The 26,107-nt window shown below is 42.7% G+C and overlaps 1 protein-coding gene across 3 annotated transcripts in view; it reads right to left on the bottom strand.

Moving 5' to 3' along the window:
• Nucleotides 1-371: 371 nt before the first annotated feature.
• The window catches only part of si:ch211-113g11.6 (uncharacterized protein LOC559008 homolog), a 41,511-nt gene continuing 15,775 nt past the window's right edge, over nt 372-26,107 (bottom strand). Inside the window, exons 5-16 of one of the 3 annotated variants that reach the window (XM_061776254.1) lie at nt 24,812-24,907; nt 23,546-23,651; nt 19,465-19,572; nt 17,992-18,131; nt 17,462-17,640; nt 17,268-17,376; nt 16,499-16,706; nt 9,887-10,002; nt 9,479-9,651; nt 7,607-7,662; nt 5,868-6,234; nt 372-4,184 (exon numbers count right to left, since the gene is read on the bottom strand). In XM_061776254.1, the coding sequence (XP_061632238.1) occupies nt 5,888-6,234; nt 7,607-7,662; nt 9,479-9,651; nt 9,887-10,002; nt 16,499-16,706; nt 17,268-17,376; nt 17,462-17,640; nt 17,992-18,131; nt 19,465-19,572; nt 23,546-23,651; nt 24,812-24,907 (1,638 nt within the window). In that variant the 3' untranslated portion in view covers nt 372-4,184; nt 5,868-5,887. Of the gene's footprint in view, nt 6,235-7,606; nt 7,663-9,478; nt 9,652-9,886; nt 10,003-16,498; nt 16,707-17,267; nt 17,377-17,461; nt 17,641-17,991; nt 18,132-19,464; nt 19,573-23,545; nt 23,652-24,811; nt 24,908-26,107 lie in introns of all 3 variants that reach the window. The other 2 variants (XM_061776255.1, XM_061776253.1) reach the window with 2 other exon arrangements.

Below are 26,107 nucleotides of genomic sequence, written 5' to 3'. Positions count from 1 at the left end.
ATGTTAAAAACTTAAGGGTCACATACAAGTGTGCTTTTTTTTTTTTTTTTTTTTTTAAAGGAAAGCACTTTTTTTTTCATAAAGATGTGAAATTAATCTGAAATATTGTCTATAACAGTGATTCACAACCAGTGTGCCATGAGAGATCATCAGGTTAATTGGTCTGAACATGAATATATTTCAGACAAGTAATGTATCTTTTTGTTCAACTATCTATGCCAGTGACGTGTAGTGATAGCCAGAACACTTAAATGCTCTTCCACTAGATGGCAGAAAGTAATTAACCCGTGTATCCACTTTGTGTGTATGTGCAATAAATATATACATACTGTACAGATGGTAAATATGGAAACAAGAATATACTAACGGTGATAAGTTTACTCATTTTTACTTTTGGGGACTGTAATTCACTATTTTGTACAGATAGCAAGGTAATGTCAAATAAAGAGTGTCCTTTTGTTTCTAGTCATATTTTATTGGTTTTCACCTCACGTCAAGTTAACACGTCAATAAGGATTTGTTACATGAATTTCTATTGTACCAGATATGACCTTTTTAAAAATAATGGCATTATTAATATATCATGAATAATATGAGTACCGTAGTAAGAGTTTGACACAAAAAGCAAGATACACTTTTGGCGGGCACACATCATGTACATCACTCAAGACTTCAGAGCAACACAAACCACTTGCCCCACCTAAACACGTCCCTGAAGGCAACGTGACAAAGACGGCGGGCCAGCAGCAAACAATAAAGTTCCAATCAGGCGGCCGTTTAAAGACACACTTCACTTGGAAGCTTGGAATCTGATTCTGACACGGCGCTAGCAGTAACAAAATCAACAGGTGGAAAATGTGGTTGGTTTGATCTGTGTTTGTATTTAAACAACATGCAGGTTCTGATGGGACTACTTCCTGGTTGCTTAGTTGCGATATGCCAGAAAGGAGCCCTGGGGCATCGTAGCTATAAAGGAGCTTGTATCAACAAGCTTAGTTTTTGTACATGGAGTCAGTCGACAGGCAGAAACATAACAACATGGAGGTCCATATGAAGCCTGCCAGAGGTGGGAGTAGCTAAGTCACATACTCTACAGAATGTGGAAGTTTATGTCTCAAGTCTTTTTCAAGTCTCAAATTACTGTTGCAAAAATCAAGTCAAGTCGAGTTCCGACTAAATTTCAAGCAAGTTGAGTTAAGCCATGACTTGGGTTAAGTATGTTATAAGTTAATACAGTACATTTGTTCGCACATTAGCAACGCTTGGTATCTGTACTTGTGTTACTTGTCTGTACTAACACAATCACATCAATAATTTGTTTAATCGTCCCCAGCCAGTCTCCGTATTGTCTAATGCATAACCGGCATCAAGCTTAGTTAATGTTTGACTAGCTATCAGTTAGCTAAACTGTGAAGTTAACATAGCTCCCCTGTCTTTGTGGATTCTATAGTTACAGATGAAATTAGATGTAGTTTTTGAGTCTCTCTGAGTTGCAAACGTTGCATGTTGCCATTCCCTTTTTCCTGATTTTATCCACAACGTAATCCTTGAACCAAATGTAATAATCTTTGGCTCTCCCTCCATACTACTTGTTTCACGAGGTGGTCACACTGCACCCAGAGCATACTAGTTGGTTGCCGGGTTTGCATGAACACACAAAAATAACTTTCCTTTAAAAAAACAAATGGCACACTATCTTGAAAATTCTGATTTTCTTTTTTTTACTTGAACAGGCAAGAAGTAATGTAGTTCAAGCCAGTCGAGTTTCATAATACCTAGTCAAAATAGTCTTTCATAGTAAGTTTTAGCAAAGCAAGTTCCAAGTCCTTAAATTGTCGACTTTAATAATGTCTTCTGTCGGCACGGTGGGTGACTGGTTAGCACATCTGCCTCACAGTTCTGGGGATCGGGGTTCAAATCCTGGCCCCGCTTCTGTGGAGTTTGCATGTTCTCACCGCGCCTGGGTGGGTTTCCTCCCACATCACAAAAACGTGCGTCGTAGGTTGATTGAAGACTCTAAATTGCCCGTAGGTGTGAATGGTTGTTTGTTTCTATGTGCCCTGCGATTGGCTGCCGACCGGTTCAGGGTGTACCCCGCCTCCTGCCCAAAGATAGCTGCGATGGACTCCAGCAGCCCGTGACCCTAGTGAGGATAAGTGGTAAAGAAAATGGATGGATGGATAATGTCTTCTAAAATTTGACACGCCACATGAAAAATCATGAATAATGAAGCATTTTTTTTGCTGTCAAACACTTTGGACGTGTCTGCTGAATGTGCGAAACCACACTTCCTTATATACTGAATTGGTAAAAAACAGCTTCGACGCTATAGCTCCACAATTCAGTACTACAAAGTTCTCAGCACCTTTGCAACAATTATCTTCAAACATGTATAACGTATTTAGATACAGATCTCTCCATTGACTGTACAGGGTTTTAAAGTCTGACTCCAGTCAAGTTATGTGACTCAAGTCCCCCACCTCTGAAGCCTGCTGCCTGTTAATTGGATGAATGTGGTTCTCGTGTACATGCCTGATATGCGGGAAAGGTGATGTTGGCTCAGCGCAGCTTTTGTTTTTACACATTTTTGGTATGTGGATTCTTTTTGGACAATTTAGCTGTTGTCGCCATGCCGCGAGCTAGCAGATCTGCAAGCAGCGAGTGAGAGAGGCAACATCGCCGTCTCAGTCCCCACTGCTCGTAAACTCAAATAAATGTAGAGCGCAGCGAGCTCGTTCTTAATGAGCTATTAATGACAGACGGGACGCAGCGGATGGCCCGACACGACTAAGTGATCATTTGTTGGCGCTCTGGAGAACATTTTAATCCGCTGCATGACTCTCCAGCCAGAGACTTTGTTATTTCAAGCTAAATGTGAAACTAGAGCATTTCTTCTTCAGGCGGTTACTGCCGAACGTACGTGAAGCACCCGTCCAGGGACTGCAAGTTTGTTTATATCACAGCTTTGAGACTTGGTAAGAAAAACAAACGGTTACATATCACATTCCAACTATGGCAGTTCAAAAAACCCAACAAAGCATCAAGACAAATGTTCACGTAAAGAGGCAGCAATGGTAGAAATCAGCACGGCAGCAATAAATTAAAGAGCATCACAAATCTAAATACAAGCCTTTTTTTCTCCTGGTAAAAATGTTTGCCCTTATGACGAGGTCTGCGTAAAATTACTATTGTGACACCTTGTTCCCGTCTTTACGCTCCGTTGGACACCATTTGCGTGATATTATAAAGCAACTCCCTTCTGCTTCGTTTGTTGCCAAGATAGGGCTGGGCGATTAATAGATTTTATTGATTTGAGTTTATTTGTCGGGAAAACATTTTTGGAGGGGGGGAAAAAATATTTTCTTTGGCAGCTTCTGTACATCAAAACAACATGGCTGCAAACAGAGCAAAGCTTGTTTACAAAAGCATACCCAAGTTAACGACTTTTCCAACCCCTCTAATGACAAAAGCAACTATCAACTTTGTCCTTTTAAGAAACAGAAAACATAGGCGGAAACATTTTCGCCTTGTTGCAAAAGTAATGATTTATTGACGTTGGAAACTTTTGACTCATTGTAAGTATTCTTTCCAAGCTGCAAATATTTGAACCAAACCTCTCTGTTATTTGATATTCTATACACAAAGGAGTAAAAATCGTTTAAAATCAGTATTCAGTTTTGTGGAAAATGTTTTGTTATTTATTATCAGATCCTATCAGCCAGCCTTATGCGAGGAAACGATTAGCAACCGTTAGTAAAAGCAAAAAAAAAAAAGACTTTCCGTCTGCATCATCCACAGTTTTACTTGGACCACCTAATTGAGTTTTGTCCGCACCAAACAAGTTGACCTTTACCAAAGACTGCAAAGTAAGGCCAATATAAGGGCAGTCTTAATTTGAGTTTCTCTGGTCCTGCTAACTTTCCAAGGTGCTGTGCTTGACAAATTTGACCTCTCGAAGGCCGAGGAGCGACTGCAAAGATGTGAACAAGGTGTCTTTTCTGATGGAGTCTTGTTAAAAAGATTCAAGAAAAAAAACATCCTTGTCTAAGGAGGAGGTGCTGAGACACAGTGATGGTCGGCAACGAGCACTTGCTCATCCTCGTTTCTTCCTGTCAAAATAGAGATGACTTTTCCTCCCAGCAATGTTGCCCGAGTCCCAGCAAACGCGCGGTATTCTGCATGGACTGCAAAATTGTGCTTAGGAGTTGATGTCCCAGAAGTATTAAGGCTTTGAAAATCTCAATACCAGACTTTTTTTTTTGTTCTTTTTCAAAAACTACCAATGAGATGTAAGAAGTGATGCAAGATGTCTGATGTGAGAGCAGTAGTAAAGCTTCACATATCCACAAACAAGCACAATCTAGTCAAAATATCGAAAGAAATGGTCATAAAGAATCGGCCTGGTATTGGTTTGTTTTCAACCCATAGGATATGTTTAGCTTACAGTGCGAGAGGGATGGGTCACAAAGAAGCCTCATGGTACTTATGTACCGTTCAATCTTAGAATAGCAAAAATCTGCGAGTAATTGAACCAAAATATTTTATTTGCCTATATTAATTGATTAAACCGTAAATATACCACAAACTATGGTGTGAATAGACTTTATTATTTCATAGTAGCAATTGGTCTTAAAGAAGTATCTTGAAGTGCTATATCTCGAATGAGAAGATCTTTGTATGTCAGGGGTCAGCTAAATTTAGCCTGGGTTGTTAGCAGAAGTTACGAGAGTCTTTGTCGTATGCGTATGTTTCTGCTCTGCTGAGTAATGTAAGATAAGTTTGAAATGATGTCAATGTTTTAGGGTTATAGTTTGGGGTATATTTATTGTTTAAACTATTAATACCTATAGGCAATTTTAAATATTTTGTGGGGGGCGGGCATCAATTACTAGCGGCAGGGCTCGGTCCCTATCCCCCATGAATAACTGGGGTATGCTGTAGATGAATTTGTGAATGATGAACTGTGAATAGGCAGGGGTTCACTGTAGTTTGAAGATGAAAACTTAAAATAATTTAATTTTGGATTGTTTGGTGCTAATTCTGTTCAGACCAGAAGGTTTTAAGACGGGGTTTCTCAAACATTTTTGGTCCAGGGACCCCCTACAGGGGAGAAATTCTTCCCCCAACAACCCCCATAATCAAGTTAAAAATAACTACCATGCATACCCCTAAATGCCTACTGACAAATTAATAGGTTGTCTGTTTTTAATATAAAAATTGTAATCTTATAAATTTCCTTTTTTTTTTTTTTGTAAAAGTGAAGTAGAAAGAAACAGTAGTCGTGGTATGAGAATAGTTGTATTTTTTTCACAAAGATAGTTTTAATCTTTATAAGATAAATGACATTTTGTCAAGGGTAAAATTTTGAATCTCATGAGAATTATTATTATATATTAATAGTATTTATGCAAGATAGTCGTAACATGATATATAATAGCTTAAAGTTTTACGAGGGCAGAAAGTCCAATCTTAACAAGTGAACTTAAAAAATACAACTTCATTCTAGCAATATTACGACTTTTAATATGGAGATGATGCCTTTATTCTCCCAAAAATAAGACTGTATTCAATTTAAGAAAAATCTTTTGTTCTTGTAAAAAAAAAAAAAAAAAATATCCTTGCAGGGATGTCAGAGCTTTTAATTGGCCCAAAGCTAAGGTAGGGAGGAGTAATTGATTGAGTGTTTATTTTATTGGCATGCCGGTCCCCATATGTAAGCTCTAAAATACAATATATAATTTATTGCAAATGATTCCATCTTGTCACCCCAGTTTGAGAACCGCTGTTTTAAACGATACCTCATTATCCAATGCTCTGTGAACCAACCCTCCCGCGTATTTCCTGTTACTGGGAGTTATTAAGGATACGTGGTTAGCGATAGCTGCAGTTAATGAAGCCAGAAGGCGGCCATGGCGAGCATCAGCGATGGCCCCACGGTGGAGGCAAGCGAGGCGGCCAGCAGCCGACCGTGGTTGACCAGCTTGAAGGAGATGACCTCCACCTTGAACCCGTCCTCGGTGGCCATGCAGCGGAAGACGCCCTCCCTCAGGGGCATGTCCACCGCCGGCCCCAAGACGCAGAAGTCGCCGGAGAAGAGGCAGGGGTAGTTCTTGATGCAGTTGTCCTTCTCCCAGCGGTAGGTGGCGTGGAAGGAGCGCACCGGGCAAGGCAAAAAGATGGAGGTGTTGGATGGCACCAGCACTTCCCTGGGGGAGGTGCGACGCTGCTTGAGGGCTGTTGAAGGACAGGTGGAGATAAACGATCCGCCAGTTTTTTTGCTTCTACGCATCTTGTCTGCTCACGTGTTGTGATACTGCTCATGTTTTGAAGGGGACATTATGCAATATTGACTTGTTATTTAATCATATACAAATAGTTAGATTTGTGACTCAACAATTGTGAAATTACCAGAGGTGGGAGTAAGTCATACGTTTAAAATCTTGACTGTCAAGTTGCAAGCAAGTCCCCAGTTACTAGGGCAAACTAAGGTGGCGGAACCAGGGAGGCCTGGGGGGCACGTGCCCCTTGTCGTTTTAAGCTACAGTATTTTCAAGCTGCAGTCAGAAAGAACAATGTCAAGTCAAAAGCCAAAAATGCGAAGCAACCCCCTAGCTCCACCCACTGGTGGTCATGGTAACAAAAGCCATTGTGGGCTGGACGATGCTGTTGCTCATTTTCACTAGGCTAAAAAATAAGGCATTAAAGGCTGTAAATTTTGATATTTTGACACATCAAAGACATGTTAAGACACCTGGGAACTGTTTTGAACTGTCAAAAAATGCAACGTATGTTAGCTATACTGTGATTGGCTGGCAACCAGTTCAGGGTGTACCCCGCCTCCTGCCCGATGATAGCTGGGATAGGCTCCAGCACGCCTGCGACCCGAGTGAGGAGAAGCGGCTCAGAAAATGGATGGATGGATGTTAGCTATACATGTCCACCCTTAATGAATTTTCACTCCACCTACTTACAGTATTTTGTATGACGGACAGATAAACGGAGCTTCAACTAAACCCCCCTGTATTATCACCTAAAAACAGAGGCAATATTTTCCCCTTTAGCTTGAACAATAGTCTACTATTTGTAAAGACAGCTCATTAATTGCTTTGCCTGCTCCGAACAGGCTTTAGGGGGGTAATAAAGTCATTGAGTTGAGGAAAAGGCAGTAAGGCAATTAAAGCGGCATTGCCACAAAAATACATTGACTCTGCCAGTCACCGGGGCTGCAGTGCATCAGTATACAACAGGAGGACTGAACACCGTCAATAAAATGTGTTGTTAAACCATAAAATAAGAATAACCCTGTTTTTGCGACAACTTTGCGGTCAGATAAAAGGCTGATTTCTCAGAAGTGACACCAGACATCTTTACTGTAAAAGAGTCCACAGTCTCTTTTATAGATGAGAAAATATTGATACAAGCCGGGTGATGCTTGTCACCACCTTTGGAGGTTATAGTTGCTTTCTGGACCCTGAAGTTGGCTTCCATGTAGGAAATAATCCCGCCTTCGGGTTTTTAGGACTCGGCTCAATTAAGTGATAGTCATCTTTGGACTGCCGGTTTAATTAAGATACAGACAGCAGCAGAGAGCAAATAAAAGGCTCACCAGCAGCCTCCCCGCAAACCGATGAATTGGATTGGTCCAGATTCTGAATGAGGATCCTGTTAGGAGAGAACACACAGAGGACAGATTCCTCTTAAACATGCTCAGCAAGCAATTAGGAACCTGCAAGTGTACTTTAGATGTACAATAAAACATGCAGATGATACCACTGTGTCAAAAATGTGCTTAGTACTGTCTTTCATTGCAGGAAAACACTCTTGAAGTACTGCATGTACATTTTAAATATAGACTGTAATGAGAAAAGCAGAAGAAATGGTAGCTAGAATTGAGTGAAGCATTCAATTTTATTTTTCATCCCTTTAAATTCCAGTTTTTATAACAACCTAAAAATGTTAATTTGTGTAATTGTATAGTCTTTCTACAGCCAGCATAGGGAGGTTCCACCTCTTAATTAAAATGTAATTCTTCTCCATGGTCAGCAGGGGGTAGATCCACTTCTTGAATCAAAATGGCATATTTCTTTTGCGCCAGTAGAGTGTAGTCAGCCATTAAACGCCATTTTTGCAAACTAAGAATATAACATGAAATTGCTTCCTTGTCCAAAAATTGATAAATGATGGAATCTGGTGGGAAACAAAAAAACTAGAAATTTCAATTGTTGAATCTAGATTGAAACCCATTTCTCCCAAATTGTGTGATTCAATTTAGTAAATAACAATAAATCAAAAAGGTGCCAAAACGTACATGGAAAGACTTTCACATTTTAATTTTTTGTTTTGTTTTTGTGGTATAGTAGCACCACGATATACAGGAAGTCCTCGTCTTTTGAGTTCCATTCCTATGAAAGTGACGTAGCCCGAGTTTATACATAAATCGGAATAGTCTGTAGTTAGCTACACTCACTCTATCGATTAATTCAAATTGAGCCGAGCCATGCAGTTTGCTCATGCTATGATTTTAAATTGTTCAACATTTAAATTGTTAATTCAATATGGATCATGTTTGTTTTACAAAAGAGACATTTTTGTAAGAGGAAGCACTTATTTTCACATTATCTGTAAAGATGTGTATGTTAATGAAAGTTAATGCTGGAGAAAAAAAAATCTTTCAAATAGAAATTAAGCAAATTAGAGAAGAGAAATAAAAAAAAAAAGCTTGTTTGAATAATGTCATCGTCATTTTCTTTTGCTGTAAGCAAACGAGGGTAAAAAAAAATCAATTCAAATTATAAGTTGGATTTTTACGACGGCACGTTGGACGACTTGTTAGCATATCTGCTTTACAGTTCTGAGGATCCAGGTTGACATCTGGCTTCGCCTGTGTGGAGTTTGCATGTTCTCCCCGTACCTGCGTAGGTTTTCTCCGGCTACTCCGGTTTCCTCCCACAACCCAAAGACATGCATGGAAGTTGAATTGAAGACTCCAAATTGCCAGTTGATGTGAAGTTGAGTGCGAATGGCTGTTTGTTTATATGTGCCCTGCAATTGGGTGGCGACCAGTTCAGGGTGTACCCCGCCTCTTGCCTATAGATAGCTGGGATAGACTCCGGCACGCCCGTGACTATCAGGAGAAGCGGTATGGAAAATGGATGGATGGATGGATTTTTGTGAAAACAAATCTGGGATTTTATTTTAAGGCCATATCATCCAGCCCTAGCTAAAACAGTACAAAATTCATACTGTAATTACAGTAAATATATGGACGAATAACACGGCCATAAATAAAACAATATTTAAAAAAAAAGTATGCCAATAACTGAGAGTGCCTTATTGTATTTTTACTCTAGTTCATTGCGTGCTGTTCATAACATTGAAACATTGTATATCCTTGATAATTTCAATGGAGTACAGCTTCTTTTCATTCATCATGACTGATCTCTTGCTTAGATAGTGATTGAAGCATGTGCCAACATACCCAGATGTGACGTTGTATCCTGGCGGGATGGCAATGCACCTCCTCCTGGCCTTGTCCCAGCCGCAGTACGGGTCCCGGGATAAAATGCACTCCCGGCACGTATCGCCATAGCGACCGCAGTCGGCCAGCGGCAGCCGCTGGACCTCCATCGCCGTGGCAACGTACAAGTGACCCTAGGGCATAATGGCAGCCTCCTTTTACAACTGGCATCCATCGCTATGGAAGTCATTGGATTTTCAATCAAGAGCTGTCTTGTTTTCATGTGGGAATTCTGTCTCAGTTCTTAGCCTGGTTTATAACGGCTGCGTCGTGAAATCTATAATGGAATAACAAGTAGCCTCATCCATCTCTAGAAGAGCTTGAAGTATTGATTCACAAAACACAAGAGTACCTAAGTGTTCTGATTACCTTTTGGGGGTTGATGGCCATGTTGAGGACGGGCCCTTCGTTGCGGAACATGGAGTACTGGGAGACGATGAAGACCCCTTCGCTGCTGTGAAGAACTTTGAGGACTTTTCCTTGTTCTGTTGGCAAAGACAATGCAGACTTAAGTGTTTGGACTGCTTCAACTTGTAATTGGGCTGCTGGGTCAAAAGGAGTAAACAACAAAAAGGTAGAATCTGGGCTTTGGTTAATGCAAATTGAACCTGTGGTTTTACATCATAGGAAAACAGAGTAAGAACCATTGACTACCCCCCGCCCACACACACACACTCACACACTACTTTTTACATGTAAGTGCAATATAATGAACAAGAACCGTGCAAAAGTATCTGGAAAAAAATTGCAGTACCCATACACTGTATGGAAATAACTGCATTTTGAGTAATATGGTCATTCTCCCAAATTTGACAAATTATTATGATGATTATAAAAATTCAAACAACTGCTTACTTCAACACACACAAAGCAACAACACATACAGAGCTTACAACCAAAGAGAATAAAATAATGCATATTTAAACACCAAACAAGCCAAACCATTACATTTTTTCTTAATGAAGATCCACTAGCTTAATGCTAACATACTGTATATTGTGAAATGCTATAGATGGGCTAACTAGCATCGACATTTTGGTAATTACTGTATCAATCTTCAACAGTAATACACTGCACAATTCTAAATTCAGACTTGTCTCTACACTGTAATTCCCACCACCCCACCATCACACGCAAAAAAACGATCAGTTAAAAATATATGATTATAGAGGGAGGTGCGAATGATTTACCATGATGCAGCAGGTGATGAGTAGTCAATTTGGGTTAAACCTGCCTGAAACTGACCCAGTTTCTCATGGCACTGATAGCGAAAATAAAGATTAGTGCTGAAACATTGTATAGCAGTGGATTTTCCTCTTGCTGATTTTTAGCAGGCTGGCAAATAATCCCAGAGGGAATATTTGTGTATTGGTTTTTGATTTGTTTCTTTTTTTTTTTTTTTTTTTTTTTTTTTTTAACGAGGCCTTTCATCACATCCGCAGCATGGCTCCTCTTACTTGCTGTTCTAACATTTTTCGTCAAACTTCAAAACCTCTTTTATCAAAGATAACGTGACTCATATCATCTGATTTATTCTATGAGATGGTCTATTTTCAGTTCCTCTATCAAGACAATGGATCAGCCCCAAGATGGCAGTAGCAGCAGGCGGTGGGGTGAGGGTGCAGAACTTCAGCTGCTGAGTGGGCACATTAGTTTTCGTCTAACAACACTCTTTATTTGAAAGCTTGCGCTCTTGGAGAATAGACCAAATAGTGGTGCTGTGGTTTAGCTGCGGCAGGCACTTTAGACACACAGCTATTTTCATAATAACACTTTTTCATAATATGTCTCCTTTAAAGCTGCTCCATCTTACATGTTACTTATATGGGAAATTTAAGGTACAATGTCTTGTCACTAGGGTGGTACCTTCAAAGGTTCTTTTGTCCCCCTTAATGCTTGAACTTTTACACCTGTGCCGTTTTCGGACATTTTTGTATGTTTTTCTTTTTTTTTTTTTTTTTCAATTTGGTGGTCAGCTAGTGTCATGAAATTTTGCACTAAATGTAATATAGTTTTCAGTAAAATATCCATCACTGGGGAACTGGGTCCTCACCTTCCTGACCAACAGATCACACGCTGTCAGGCTCTAAAACACCGTCTCCTCCTCCCCAGGGCTGCGTGCTGAGCCCCCTCCTGTTCACACTACTGACCAATGACTGCTTAGCGAAATTGCCAAGCTGTCATATAGCGAAGTTTGTGGACGATACAGCAGCTTTGAGACGCATCACCAACAACAATGAGTCTGAGTACAGAGAGGAGGTACAACATCTGATGGACTGATCAAGGAGATGGTAGTGGACTTCAGAAGGGCCACCTCCCCTCCTATTACTATAGTTACCAGGTCCCTGAACTGGGATCTGTGTAAGGGTGTCGTGCATTACAATTGGGGAGACTAGTGGGGGTGAAGCGAGACGGACACATTCCGTCACACCCACCCAGACCAACCAGCACCCCAAAGGATCTGTGAATGTATGTGGTGCCTTAACAATCAGCGGGGGAAAGGCAAGGCGGGCAAGGGAACAGGCCTCCCCAGCCCAACACTGCCCTCCCTCCACCGATAGGTGTATGATGCATGAAAACTGGAGGACTGGCCAGGCAGACAAGGGAAGCGACCTGACCGGAGACCAGCACAGATGTGCTAGGACCCAGCCCAGCGTCCACATCATCATGTCTCGCACCAGCCCACTAAAGAACCCTGAATGGGATGTGAATGTGATCAATGTGAGAAATGGCAACAGTAATAGTAATAGAAATGTGCAGAGTGCGTGAAGTAAGAAGTTAGACTCTTGCGACTCCGGCCCGACCGGCTGGAAGACCCCAAAGAAAAGGGGGGAGCCCCTCCCTGCCCTACAGCTAACCGCCCCAGCCCCCTCCCAGCCACCACGAGCACCACCCAGCAACCAGATCAGGGCACAGGAGGCGGGCCTGTTCAAAGTGGGCGGTACCAACACCTCACCATAGGCCCCAAAGTCAGCCAGGGACGCCACACAGCTCGAGCGAGAAAGGGGCGATGACCACGGCAGAAAGGGAAGAGAAGGACAGAGCACGTTCCCGGGGAGCAGCAGTACGGCACCTGGCCCCCCACCCGAAGACCAGGACGAGGCCCCCCGGAATGGGGCCAGCGGGCACCTCCCCGGCATCCAGGGACCGAGAGCTGATCCGGTACCGCCCGGTAACACGGACAAAACCCAAACCAAGAGGAGGAGGGGGAAACAGGCCCAGCACTTTGTGCAAATCAGGCCCCTGGCATTTGTATTTTCGGTGCATCCAAATCCTTGCCGCATTTGCACCTTTGCACACATATCACAAGTATTTTAATCTTTTTTATCCTGTTTTAAGACTAATTGGGCTTATCTGGAACCCTGGGTATCAAATTTGGTGCCATATCACATGTAATGTGTGTTGGTATGACAAGTAAACTCCTTGAATTCTTGAATTATTATTATTTTAAGTTAATAAAAAAAAAAAACATAAGCCTAGATTGAAGATCAATTTCCTCAGCAAGCCGTCTCCAACTGCGTGTCAAGCGACTAGGTTTTTATCTGACCGGAGTGAGCAAAACTGTGGCTAGTTCTGTTCAACTACGTGAGGAGAAACGACTAGTACTTGTACAACTAATAACCCCGAAACTGCAGACCCTCCAAACTCATTTAAGTCAGCAGTATGAGACCATTACGGCGACACGGCTGAGTAAAGAGATGGAAATGGTCTAGTTAACAAGACCCAGACTATTTGCCCTAAGTGATTTAAAAGATTTTCCCAATTCACATCGACCATGTTAATGCACCTTCAAAGACACCATTCCGAAAATCTATTTCAGTAAGGCACAGAATGAAACACAAGGACAGCTTACTCTGACAAATGTATTTATTATATTAATAAATCATATATATTCTAAACCCCTCCCTGAACTGTTACCTTATCGTGATGGAAGAGTTTGTGTGTCCCAATGATCATAGGAGCTAAGTTGTCTGGGGCAAACCCCTCCGAAGTGAGGTACCAGACAAAGCAAGGTGCAAAAGACCTCTTGTGACACTGGTGTCAAAATGGTGGCCCGGGTCCCAGATCCGGCCTGCCACATAATTTTATGTGGCCTGCAAAAGCAAATCAAAATTGATAATTGTGTTTTATTGCAATAACGTTGAGATATTGCAAGCATTTTTGTTAACAATCCCCCTTTGAAAAGAAATGTAGTTTTTATTGGCTTCTGATTTTAAAACTAGTTGTTCATCAATTTGTTGTGTATATGTAATTATATGATGTGATAATTCCTTTATATGGGTACACCGTCATAATGGCCCCCCCAGGGAAGTCATGACTACAATGTGCCTGGTGACAAAAATGAGTTTGACACCCCTTTCCTATGGTGATTATTTTCAATAGACCTCAGTTTCCCTTGCCTGGACACAGGTCAATACAGTATAAAACCATATGCAGTCTGTACTGTCAGCGCTCCAATTCGAAGCAAAGTACAGCAGTGATATTTTACATTTTGGGGGGTTTTCCACCAGATTTAAGCATTTTCCCAGTGTAGGCCGACTCATGAAATGTTTCTATTTTTGCCAGTTACATTATTTTATTGAGCTGTGCCGATTATTTTATAGCTGTTTGTTGTGTGTGCACATTTTTGTCAAAAAGCTGTCCGAAGGGTAATACAGTTGAGGATGGCAAAAAAGTTAAATCTTTGCAGTGCAACTGCTGTTTTTGAACAGAAAAAGGTGTAACCAGTTGCCTTGGAGTCCGATGATTAGTCCCATCAGCGTTGATTTAATTTTGAGGGACACAAATGGTCTCCCACTGTTTCCTTGTTTCTGACAGTGTGACCGCTTGCATCTTTATTCACTTTCTTGCTACACAGCAGTCCTCGTAGACGTGAACGTTCTAGAGCTGCTGTGAAAGACGTAGCGATGCTATCCATGCCGAGAGTCGAAAAGACGACCAATGAGCCCTTTCGTCCTCCGTCAGACGTCATTGTGCTCCACTTTTTTTTTAGGCCAACGTGTCCTTCCTGTTGCTGCCGCACTTGATTCTGCCAACAGCGAGAGGCCATCGCATTGTTGACTCTAGCTCTCAATTGCTTTCTCTTTCACAATTTTTTAGCTTCACCCAAGTCGCTTATATTGGACTGACTGCACTGTGAATTTGTTCACTCTAAGCCGATAGATGTGAAATCTCCTGTGAACATGAGAGCGGTGAGAGAGTTGTGTGCACATACGACTTGTGATGGTTGCCATGGTGATCTCCCTCAGGCACAAGGCAATTTTTGGAAGACCTCAGAGAGATGGCAGCTGCGTGGCGTGCATGTTTGATCAAATAGAAATTAAATATCTGAGTGCTTATGGTAGAATTCATGTGTGGAGGGATTATTAATACCGTCATGAACACAAGATGACTTCTTAATTAGACGAACTGCACTCCTCTGCTCTCCAACATATACTGTAGGTCCCTATTTTCGTGATCGCCCTAAATTCGGTGTGGCGGGCGTCGCAACTGTGGGCCACAGGCAGGTTTGACCAGTGTTGGTAATTTCGTGGACCAGCACATCTAAAAGAGGGAGGTCTGCGCGGCTGTCAAAGCGGCTTCCCTCATTCCATTTAAATGCGGCGCACCAATTGCGCACTGACAGTCTCGACATGGCAGACAGAGAGCAGACAATAAAAAAAATTTCCAAGTAGAAAATTCCGGGAGGTCTGAGCACACAAAATAAGTTTATACAAGACTGCAAGCAGACCTCCACGGGTTAATGATGTACAGGTAGTGTTGGCTTGGGAGGCGATCACGCTGTGAAGTGGGCGCTTGGAGACCACCCATCCCCAGCCGTTCATGTGTCAACACATAGCTGTGCCGCCCAGTGTGATTTAAAAAAAATATATATATATATATATATAATAATAATAATAACGCATTCAATTAATTTATCTCTACAATGATTCAGAGGGTTTGAGGCCCGCTGTTCATATATTTAAGAATTAAATACTGTACGTCTGACATCCACCACACGTCCACGGTCTGCCTGTGCCCTGATCAGCCATTGACCAGCTGTGTCAAGAGTTAGACGTGGCCTGAGCAGCCGTAAGTTTAGACCGACTTTCTGCCACCAAATTGCAGCATGTAAAGGGACACACCCTCATTGCGCCAGAACGTCCATCTTGTTGCAGACCGGTCTGCCAAATTGGCAAAAATGCAAAAAACAAGGCAAGCCCTTGGACGAAAATCAGCAGACACCAGCATTTGCAGCCCGCTGCAGATGCACCATCTATGAAAATAGAGCCTTTAGTCTGTGCTGTTGTCAATTCATTAATCTTAGTGTGATTTTTGTTCTTCGTTGCACACAAAATAAAGAACTCTTGGGTCAGTTTCAGGTATATCCCTTTCACACTGAGCTGGTGGCAATGGTGGTTGGGTACTATTGTTTGCTCCAGGGCTCAGTTTAGTTCTGTTTGGCTTCACACTGGAAGAATGACAATGGAGGGACAAGAGTTTGCTGGCTTCTTTCCATAAAATCTGATTTAAATGTTGGTGCCAGGTACCTCTGGACACCTTCCCTCTGGACCTGTTAAGAGTGAGTTGAAGTCTCACACCAGTTTTGGCAGATCTAAGAACCGCTCCTAATTTTGGTTTTCGCTCCAATCCAGGACCAGCTCAGTATAAAAGGAGTATCATTCTCCAAAAAAGAACTACTTTGATTAAATTTTAACTTTACGCTGGGAAAGATTCAGCTGAGAACTACCTCATGACGACTAGAATTCCTTAAATGGTGCCTAAAGATGGTTGCCAGGGACCTGTGGTCACCGCCCCCAGCTGTTGATGGAAAAAGAACCTTCCCTTCTGGACCCTCAAAGAGTTTTTTGCCAGTTCCACCAGCTCCATGTAGGCTGCTTTTGCCATAAAACAAAAGATGTGGTGCTAGTTTTGACTCTAGCTCTGAACCAGTACCAGCTCAGTGTGAAAAGGGCATGACTTTCAGAATGGTGATGTTACCTGTTCCGAGGTAAAGGACGCTGTAATGCTCATCGTTGACGGCCAGGACGATGTCTGCAACCGTGTGTGTGATCTGGTCATCCGTCGGCAGGTCCAGTGGGGCTACGCCCACCGGCCGGATCACATCCTCGATTTCCGGATGGAATCGGATCACGCCCAGGTTTTTCATGTAATTGTGACCTCCCGCCGAGGAATTCCTTCGACCACACTGTGAGGAAAAGTTAAGAAATTGGAACTAGCCAGAATGGAAGGATACCAATTACAACCCTATTTGGAACAAGGATGTGTACTGTATATATACTGTGAAAACATAATTCTAAATCCTAATGTTGCCTTGAAACCGTTGTTTCAAAACCCAACCCAGGCTTTAAATCCTACTTAGAAACCCTAGCCCAGGTTTTAAACCCTAATTTGAAATACTAAATCCTTCTTTGAAACCTTAACCCTGGATTTGAATTTACCAAGGCTTTAAATCGTACTTTAGAAACCAAGTTCTGGTTTGAAACCTAAATCCTTGTTCAAACCTTAATCTAGGATTTAAACCCTAAATTGAAATCCTAATCCTAGATTGAAACTCTTATCCAGGGTTCAAATCCTACTTTGAAACCTTAGACCTGTCTTAAAACCCTAATTTGAAAACCTTGCCCAGGCCATGTCGTCCCGTCAAGGAGTTCTCTCAACCGCACTGCGAGGAAAAGTGACTGAATCAGAACAAGTCAGAATGGAAGAAAACTGGACTTGGACACGGAGTTCTACTGCATAGCCTTACCATCCCAGGTCGATTTCCGATGAAGGCGTTACTGTAGCCCTTCAGCTTGGACGTCGAGAAGGCCTGGTCGATATCCTCTATGGAATAGGCACAGATCACGGTTCTACCCCTGAAAAAAGGTCCACAAGACTAATTGACCCTCTGACTGAGGGATGATCATACATGAAAAAAGTCCAGGTTGTGTTCCAGCTCACCAGGCATTGGAAAAGAGGCCGTACATGACACCGGCCCGCTTGTCCTGCGCGGTCAGAACCACCGCCTGCTTCATGTTGTTGTACTGTTGCTGAGTGTTTCCGGCACCGCACATGACCCGCGCCTTCATGAAGGTGGTCCACGAGTCAGGCACCAGGGGTTCGATCCCACCCTCGTCAACCTGTGGACCAAGAATGATTGACATGATTGACTAACACTACATTCTAGAGGCAACAAAGATCTAGAACTGTGGTTCTCAAACTGATAATATGTGAATTTGCGAATGCCGAACCTTGAAAACGCAGGGTTCACTATATTACGACTTCAGAGTTCAAATTACTGTATTATCCCGGCAAACTGTGTCTTTTGTTCTTGTAAAGATTCTTCTTTTTTTTCTTGAAAAAAATACTTTATTCTCATATTAATATTACTTTTTAAAAAGAAAAAAAGTTAAAGAACCCCATTCTAGAATTTTCCAATGAAAACCTGGAATAGAGGTTCTGACTGGGTGCTGGGTTCGGAGTGCTGTTACCGTGCAGATCCGGCCGATGCGAGCCCGGTACGGCTCCTCGTCTTCCCGAGCCGTCTTGTTAATCTCACTGAAGAAGAAGTAGATCTCCTCCTTGTACTTGAGGGATGATGGGATGACGGCAGCTCCAGCAAACTGAGGGTCTGAGTGGCGAGACGTAAACATGAGATGCTGACTGGAACCAAAGGAAAAATCGTTGGGTTTGTAACCCTACCCTAAACCTGAAACACTTGTTTGAAACTGAAAGACTGGCTTGAAAACATACTGTGAAATCCTAATTTCAAACCTTAACCCCATCTTTGAAACCCCAATTTGTAACCATATACTGTTGTTTGAAACCCTAACTTGAAACTCCAGTCCAGAGTTCGTCCATGACGCAAAGCACCAGGGTCTTTTTACAGGGCCATTCAGGCGGACGGCCACGGTGCCGAACCCAATGGCCAGGGGCCAGGCAATAGGGTCGGGAGGCGGCCGCTGGACGAGCGCCGCTGGATGGGCGCCGCCGGAGCCGGGCCGGGTGGTGGCCGCTGGACGGAGCCGGAAGGGCAGCCTGCCGCAGCTGCCGAGGAGCCGGAAGGGCAGCCTGCCGCAGCTGCCGAGGAGCCGGAAGGGCAGCCTGCCGCAGCTGCCGAGGAGCAGGAACGGGGTCTTGAGTCGCTTCCTCAACCTGCCGCCATTGAGGTTTGGGAGTAGAGGATACGAGAGGGGCAGAGTGCACTTGGATGGGCGTGACTTAATTGGAGGCGTGGAACAAGGTATAGGAACTGGTGAAAAATCAAGTGACTTGGGAACGGAGAAAAAAACAGGACAAAATATGACCCTTTACTTGGGCGCTTCTGTTGGCAACCACGCGGCGGTCCCGGATAAATGGCTAAAAGGGTGCCCAAGTAAAGGTCATAAGAAAAGGACTCAGGCTTGGACTTGCAGGGGTTGGAAAAGGGGAGACGTGACAAAAACTGACTAGGACGGGAAACACTAGGGAAGGAATCGGAAAAATCTAAATCGGTGTCGGAGTCAAAATCAGAAAAATCTTAATCTAAAAAACAATGTGGATGTAAAATTGTAGGGCATGGGGAATAACTAGGAAAAGTAGGGGAGAAGAAGGTGGAACGATAGGGCTTACTGGAGGAGGGTAGGTATGGTTGGCAGGCTGAGGGCGCTGGGAGGCAGACTGGTGGCATGCAGAATGACTGTGTGTTCTTCCCGCTGGGTCCAGTTTTGGTAGGTTCATTCGGTCACGGTGGGGTTTTCGAAGGCGAGGAAGGCAAGGCAAAAACGTGGAGGACACAAGTGCAGGGAAGCAGAGCAGGAGTGCAGGAGTCTCAAAAATATTTAATTCCAAATCAAAGATTTAATGATGTCATAGTAGTTTAGATATATATAAACATATTTCTTTACTGTTGAGGTTTTTTTTTTTTACCCCAACCACTATGACATGTTCGACACCATTGTTTCTGCACGACTCGCCCCACTTACTCAGCAGCCAAATCTTCTCCATCTTCAGGAGCTTCTGGGACCCAAAGGTGCGGCGGATGGAGCCAGCGTAACCGCCCACTGCCGAAATGGCCGAATACAGACTACCACCTGAAAGGAGAATGACAGCAGCGAATAAGAAAAGGCCAATATGGAACCTGATGGATGGTTGAGGAAAGATTAGGATGCAGAGAGTGAACATTAAGCACAGAACCAAGGCAGAAGCCCTGGGGGCCATAACGCAATAAGGAGGAACAAGGATGAAGGCAGGATGCTGACAGCCACCAACACACATCAGCCCCCTTTTCAGCTAGGTCTCCATAGCGATCGTCATTAAACCTGTAATTTAATACCTCACTAACTCAAGGCTCTGTTCAAGTACAGCATAATGATGTCATGAAACAAAAATTGTCATATATTCTCGTGTCTGAAACGCGCCCTTGTTTAAATCCCATTGAATGTGACCAAAATGGTTGTCAAGGAGCGAATGTTACATTGAGCCATTAACATTGCATCGTTAAAGAGAGCAAGCCATTTTAAACACTTTATATTTGGCAATAATTTTTAAAAAAATTAATAAATAAATAACAGACCAATGTGAGGACTGACCAATAGTAGAGATTTATGAAAAAAATGCAATTGACCAAATTTTTACGTAGGTTTACACCCGACAGAAAAAATATACGAGTGCCTTTAGATACAAGTGCTTTGACTTACAAGTTTTTCAGGATACAAGTTGTCACTTGGCAGATTTTTGGCTGATGCTTTCTTTAGTTACGAGCAAAAATTTCAGGCACGCCACCACCTGATGGCAGCAGCAAACTTGACAACATCCAGCCACCATCAAGTCACATTGGTTTCTTTGCAGTGAAAGGACATTATCAGTTGGTGGCTGTAATTAACCAATTAACCCACCGTACATGTTTTTGGAAAGCGGGAGGAAACCGGAATACCCGGAGAAAACCAACACAGGGACAGCGAGAACATGCAAACTCCACACAGGCGAGGCCGGATTTTAACCCAGGTCCGGGTTTTCAGAACTGTGAGGCAGATGTGCTAACCAGTAGGTCACCTGCTACAAACCCATTAAGAAAATGTAAAACTTTCTAAGTGAAAAACTGTATCTTAATTACATTCTATTTGATTATGTTATGACTCTGTGCTTTTATATATATCGATTTCAATAGAAAATATGATTTGCGATAAGTGTTTAGCGACATGAGCATGGTCAAGGAACAAATTCAACTCTTACTTTAAGGCACTTTAAGGTACACTCTTTCCCCTCACTAGTAGGATAACTTTTAGATTTTACTTGTGAGGCAAACCTTTACACTAGTTGACGTCAGTGCATTACAAGTACTACTGGAGAAGAGCTAGATTTTAAGTAGTAGAATTTGATGTCACTTGTACGAGTAGCACAAAGTTGTCAACTAGTACACAGTTTTGCCTTACAAGTATCAAGGATCTCGAATAAATGCTTAAACAGTTTTCCGTAAGTTCCACTTTGTTGTTCAGTCCACTTCACACTGCTCAATGAAGACGTCTATATTCACCACCGTAACGTCCTAATCAGCAGATTATTGCGGGTTTTAGCTCGGGCACACACTTCACACATCAATCTCTTATTTGCCGAGTGTCCTGCAGTGCAAACTAACTTGTTTCTCCTGCATGAGAGAGGGGAAAAATGTCCCTCTGATTCAGAAGGTTGAACAATCTCTTGTGTGGTTTTCTTTTTGAAAACCTGATATTGTTCACTGAATATCTGTAAAATGACCTGGATTGCTGAGGTCGCCACCCAATCACAGGGCTACGTTTCATTCACCAAACAGGAAATGGACCTGAGATTGGGTCCAAATCAGCAAAACAAAAATTCAAATGAGAAATTAGTTAGCGGAAATGCCAACACTTTACACACTAATTGCTGTGTTTGAATTTATTCACTCATTCCCTACTCCCCAATCACTATGCAGTGGTACCTTGACTTAACAAGCTCATACCGAAATGTACATCAAATGTATTTACCCAATTGAAATGAATTGAAATGCCATTAACGGCAGCTGCCCCCCCCCCCCAAAAAAGATTTTTTGTTACGTTTTGAATACATTTTTCTATATACCATTGTTTAACGCTTTTTAATTCGACTAATCGCTAAAATCCAATTTTTGGCATCTTGTCTTCCAGTCGGCCAATTGACAGAGGACTTTTGACTCGACAGTATGCGAAATGTTCGGCCAAGAAGGCGACCCAGAAAGTACAAAAATAAGTAGGTGGTGAATGAGAAAAAAAGGTTAGTAGGGTTGGGCATCGAGAATCAAGAACAGATTGGAACCGGGACTAACGTTACGGTTCTCCAAGAATCGTTCAAATTTAAAAATTGCGGTTCCTAGTTTTGGTTCCATACATCACGCTTTTTCTTGCCGTGTAGGTTTACTTTTGTTTTCAAAATTCACCGATGTCGTGTGAAGTTAGTTTTCGTGCCAAAACGTTGAGTTCTGCGTACCCTTTATTTTGAAGGGTACGCACCGAGCTTCTCACCCTATCTCTAAGGGAGAGGCGGGACACTGTGCGGAGGAAACTCATTTCGGCCGCTTGTATCCGGGATCTTGTTCGTTCGGTCACGACCCACAGCTCGTGAGGGTAGGAACGTAGATCGACCGGTAAATTGAGAGCTTCGCCTTTCGGTTGAGCTCCTTCTTTACCACAACGGACCGATACATAGTCCGCATCACCGCAGACGCTGCACCGATCCGCCTGTCGATCTCCCGTTCCATTCTTCCCTCACTTGTGAACAAGACCCCAAGATACTCCTCCACTTGGGGCAGGATCTCATCCCCGACCTGTAGAGGGCACGCCACCCTTTTCCGACTGAGGACCATGGTCTCAGATTTGAACTATTTTAACAATGCTATTTATCTTTTAGCTGAAAAATTACTGAATAATTATTAATTAATTAATGTCAATTGGGCTAGTTCAACACACGTTGCCTTTTAGTTTATAGGTTTGATATTAATACTGGTTATAAAGAACCTTGAGTCAAATATTCATTTTAGTCTATGCTGCGGGCTGCTAAGAAAATGGATGTTCCTAATTTGGACACCCTTTATTTAAACCATGCAAACTTTTTTGACCCAGCCCCACTAAAAGAATCGGAATTGAGAATCGTTTGGAACCAGAATTGAAATGAGGAACCGGAATCGCTCAAATTCAAACCATGCCCAACCCTAGAGGTTAGCCTCGCTAGCTTTAGCTTTTTTCCAATCGACGCTAGTCTTAAAATATTCATACCAGCAGTACCTCGGGACCGTTGCCGAGAAACAAGGGCAGCGGTGCCATGTCGAACTCATCATCATTGCTAAAATGTTAAGTCTAATAATGCACAGATAACAGTGTGCTAAAAATGAATTTTATCCATTAGGCCATTGGAAACAGCGCAAGTTCCCGAGCTGTGCCAGGACATTTTAAAATGCTACAGGGGCTGATCATCATTTAAAAAAGGAAACAATAAACGTCCAAATAAACATAAAAATAACAGACAACATAGGGACTGACCAGAAGTATCGATTTGTGAATAAATGTGAAGTTGACCATATTTGGACATACGAGGTTTCTGCCTGACAACAAGGATACTGCACAATAGCGGTGCCTATCCTAGCTGACTCCACCATGAACTGGTTGCCACGATTAATGGTTGTCATAAGATAAAAACAAATACCGTCAATAATTGTGGAGTCCAGAAGGTGGCTCTCTTTTCCAAACGTTCACTATATTATAATCAATATAATTAGAATTTACCTGACATGTTTTGGCCCAGCAAAATGTATTCTATTCTTTTGTACATAGAAAAAACCTTAATAGTATCCTTCAAAAAAGAGCAGTTTAAACCTTGTTCAATGATATAGTTGAGCTAATGTGTGGCAAATGACTGCCTGGAGCACCAGTGTGTTGACCTTGTGAGACTGGTGAGGGACAACTGTTCTTTATTCGCTCCAGTAGAGGAACATAAACGTTTTTGTCCAAGGCTGCGTGTGCTGACTGTGACGCCGATGGCGTTTAGTGCTGGTACGGCGCATACACACTGGTTTACCTGCGGGAAGGCTGATGGACTTCTGCGAGGGATATGGCGGGGAGATGTCGGAGGCTGACGCGATCTGCCCAACACCCTGGACGTCGGTCAGCACCGTGTCGTTAACCTGCATGTACACACATTTGCCACTAGCTCAGGAGCCACTTTCACACTTGAATCCCTAAGACAGGATAGAAACCCTAATGTAAAACTTGATCCCAGGCTTGAAACCCTAACACAGGTTTTTAAACCCTAACTTGAACCCCGAGTGCAGACTTGAAAACCTAAATTGAAACACTTACCCTTGTTGGTTTTAAACCCTAATTTCAAAACTCCAATTTAAAACCCTAACACAAGCTTGAAACCCGAATTTTAAACACGAATCCTTTATAAACCCCTAACCCAGGCTTGAAACCCTAACATAGGCTTTAAAACCTAAATTGAAACCTTAATTTGGAACACTAACCCTTGTTTGAAATCTAATACAGGCTTGACCCAAACTTGAACCCCCAATTTGGAACACCATCCTTATTTGAAAGCCATACCCAGGCTTTAAACCCTAATTTGAAACCTTAACTTCAAACCCTAACCCAGGCTTTAAACCCTACCCCTTTTTTGGAACACTAACCCAGACTGGAAACCATACATTGAACCCTAACCCAGGCTTGTAAACCTTATTTGAAACAATAGCCTGATTTGAAACCCTAACACTGACTTGAAACAATACTGTGAAACTCTAATCCAGGCTTGGAACGGTAAAGGAGTTGAACAGCAAAATGAACAACAGGTGTTGAATCCATGTGTGGACCGATAGATTTGCTGGTTCAATTCGAATTGGTATTTAAACAGTCCTCTTTATCATGCTGTTCACATTTTTGACATCATGAGACCAAGATGACAACTAACAATTGATCAACAGTACCGCTCCATTGCGAGGCTTCAAACAATAATGTAGTCACTGAGTTAGTGTCACAAAGAGTTTCATCACCATCACCATGTTGCAACAGCGATACAGAGACTGGAAGAGTCAGAAAGGCATAGCTTTGGAAACCTTGGCAATGTATTGTATGTTCAGCTCCTTGTTATAGAACAGCAAGTTAATTAAGTTGATCTCAAAATTAAGTTGACCTCTAAAGGTTATAGTGCATTTTAGGTTAATCCTGAAATTTAACCCGGCAGCCTGATATCCCTAACATTTTGTGAATGGTGTATGTCAAAAATGAAGAAGAAGAAAAGTGCCATTTCAACAACAAAAGTTGTCGTCTGTGTTTTGTGTGCCACTCTTACCAGCGTCCAGCAGCGAGGACTCCCGGCATTTGTCCCGCACACGATGAAGGTGTCGTTGACTTTCTCAATGACCGTGATGAAGTTGTCGCACTCCAGCTGCACAGCAAAGAGACAACGCGAGTGAGACCAGGAACCCACGACTGAGGATGCGTTTTTACTTTAAATGATATTTCTTCCCACTCCGGTTAGCGCTGGAAGTCGATTCATCGGCAATCATGTTTTGGCATTAATAACATGGACGCCTAACTCAACTCAACAGGTTGTCTGTCAGCGCAACAAACTAGCAGCTGTGCTTCAAGGTATAATTTACTGTAGCGTTATCTTAGACGATGAAACTAGGATGAGCGGTGTTCAATGAACAACCTATTTACAGTGAAAATGAGCGGTGAATGCCGGCTGGAACGACGCCATGCGCAAAACATCCAGCTTGTGTTACACTGAAGCCTTCATCCCGCAGATACACATCAGCACGCTTTTCTTCCACCTTCCTGTCGACCCACCCCCCAACTTACTCATCCAATCACAAATCGCACTCCGACACCTTCACTGCCTCACAGGTGGAATTTATAGAACTCTAGCAAGAATCCATGTAACATGGTCAGTCGCAGGTTCACGACAACACATTGCGAAGCCTTCCATCCTCCTGTGCTGGTGTGAGTAGCGACCCTGCAGTTTTTTCCAAGTGAATTACACTTGAACTTTACCATTTTTAACTGTCTGCAAGACACTGAAGGTGTCTGAACGTATTGGATGAACGAGTATCAGACTGTGATTGATTGGATGAGTCAGGGACGGCGGTGAGCATATGACTATGGCGGAGAGAGTAAGCTTGTATTTTAGGCAGAAGACTTGCGCGCACAGCAAGTTGACTGCATACAAATTATAAATAACGTCATCGATTAGTCAACATCGACTCTATTATCATCACCTTAGTGTCGACTACAAAAAAATCTGAAGCGGTTCAAAAAGCTCCCACACAACCCTCAATTGTCCATAGGTGTTAACGTGAGTGTGAATGTTTCTCTATATGTGCGCTGACATTGATTGGCAACCAGTCCAGGTTGTACCCCACTTCTCTCACCAAGTCAGCTTGGATAGGGTTTACAGTATCTCACCTGTGACCCTACAGAGGACAAGCGGTAAAGAAAAGGGACGGATGGATCCATCCATTATCTGAGCCGCTTATCCCCACAAGGGTCGCGGGAGCACTGGAGCATCGGACAGGAGGCGGGGTACACCCTGAACCGGTTGCCAGCCAATCGCAGGGCACATATAAACAAACAACCGTTCGCACTC

The sequence above is a fragment of the Phyllopteryx taeniolatus genome, chromosome 6 (assembly GCF_024500385.1).
Source record: "Phyllopteryx taeniolatus isolate TA_2022b chromosome 6, UOR_Ptae_1.2, whole genome shotgun sequence".
Lineage (NCBI taxonomy): Eukaryota > Metazoa > Chordata > Actinopteri > Syngnathiformes > Syngnathidae > Phyllopteryx > Phyllopteryx taeniolatus.
The sequence above is the reverse complement of the archived record's forward strand: the minus strand, read 5'-3'. Positions and strand labels throughout refer to the sequence as shown.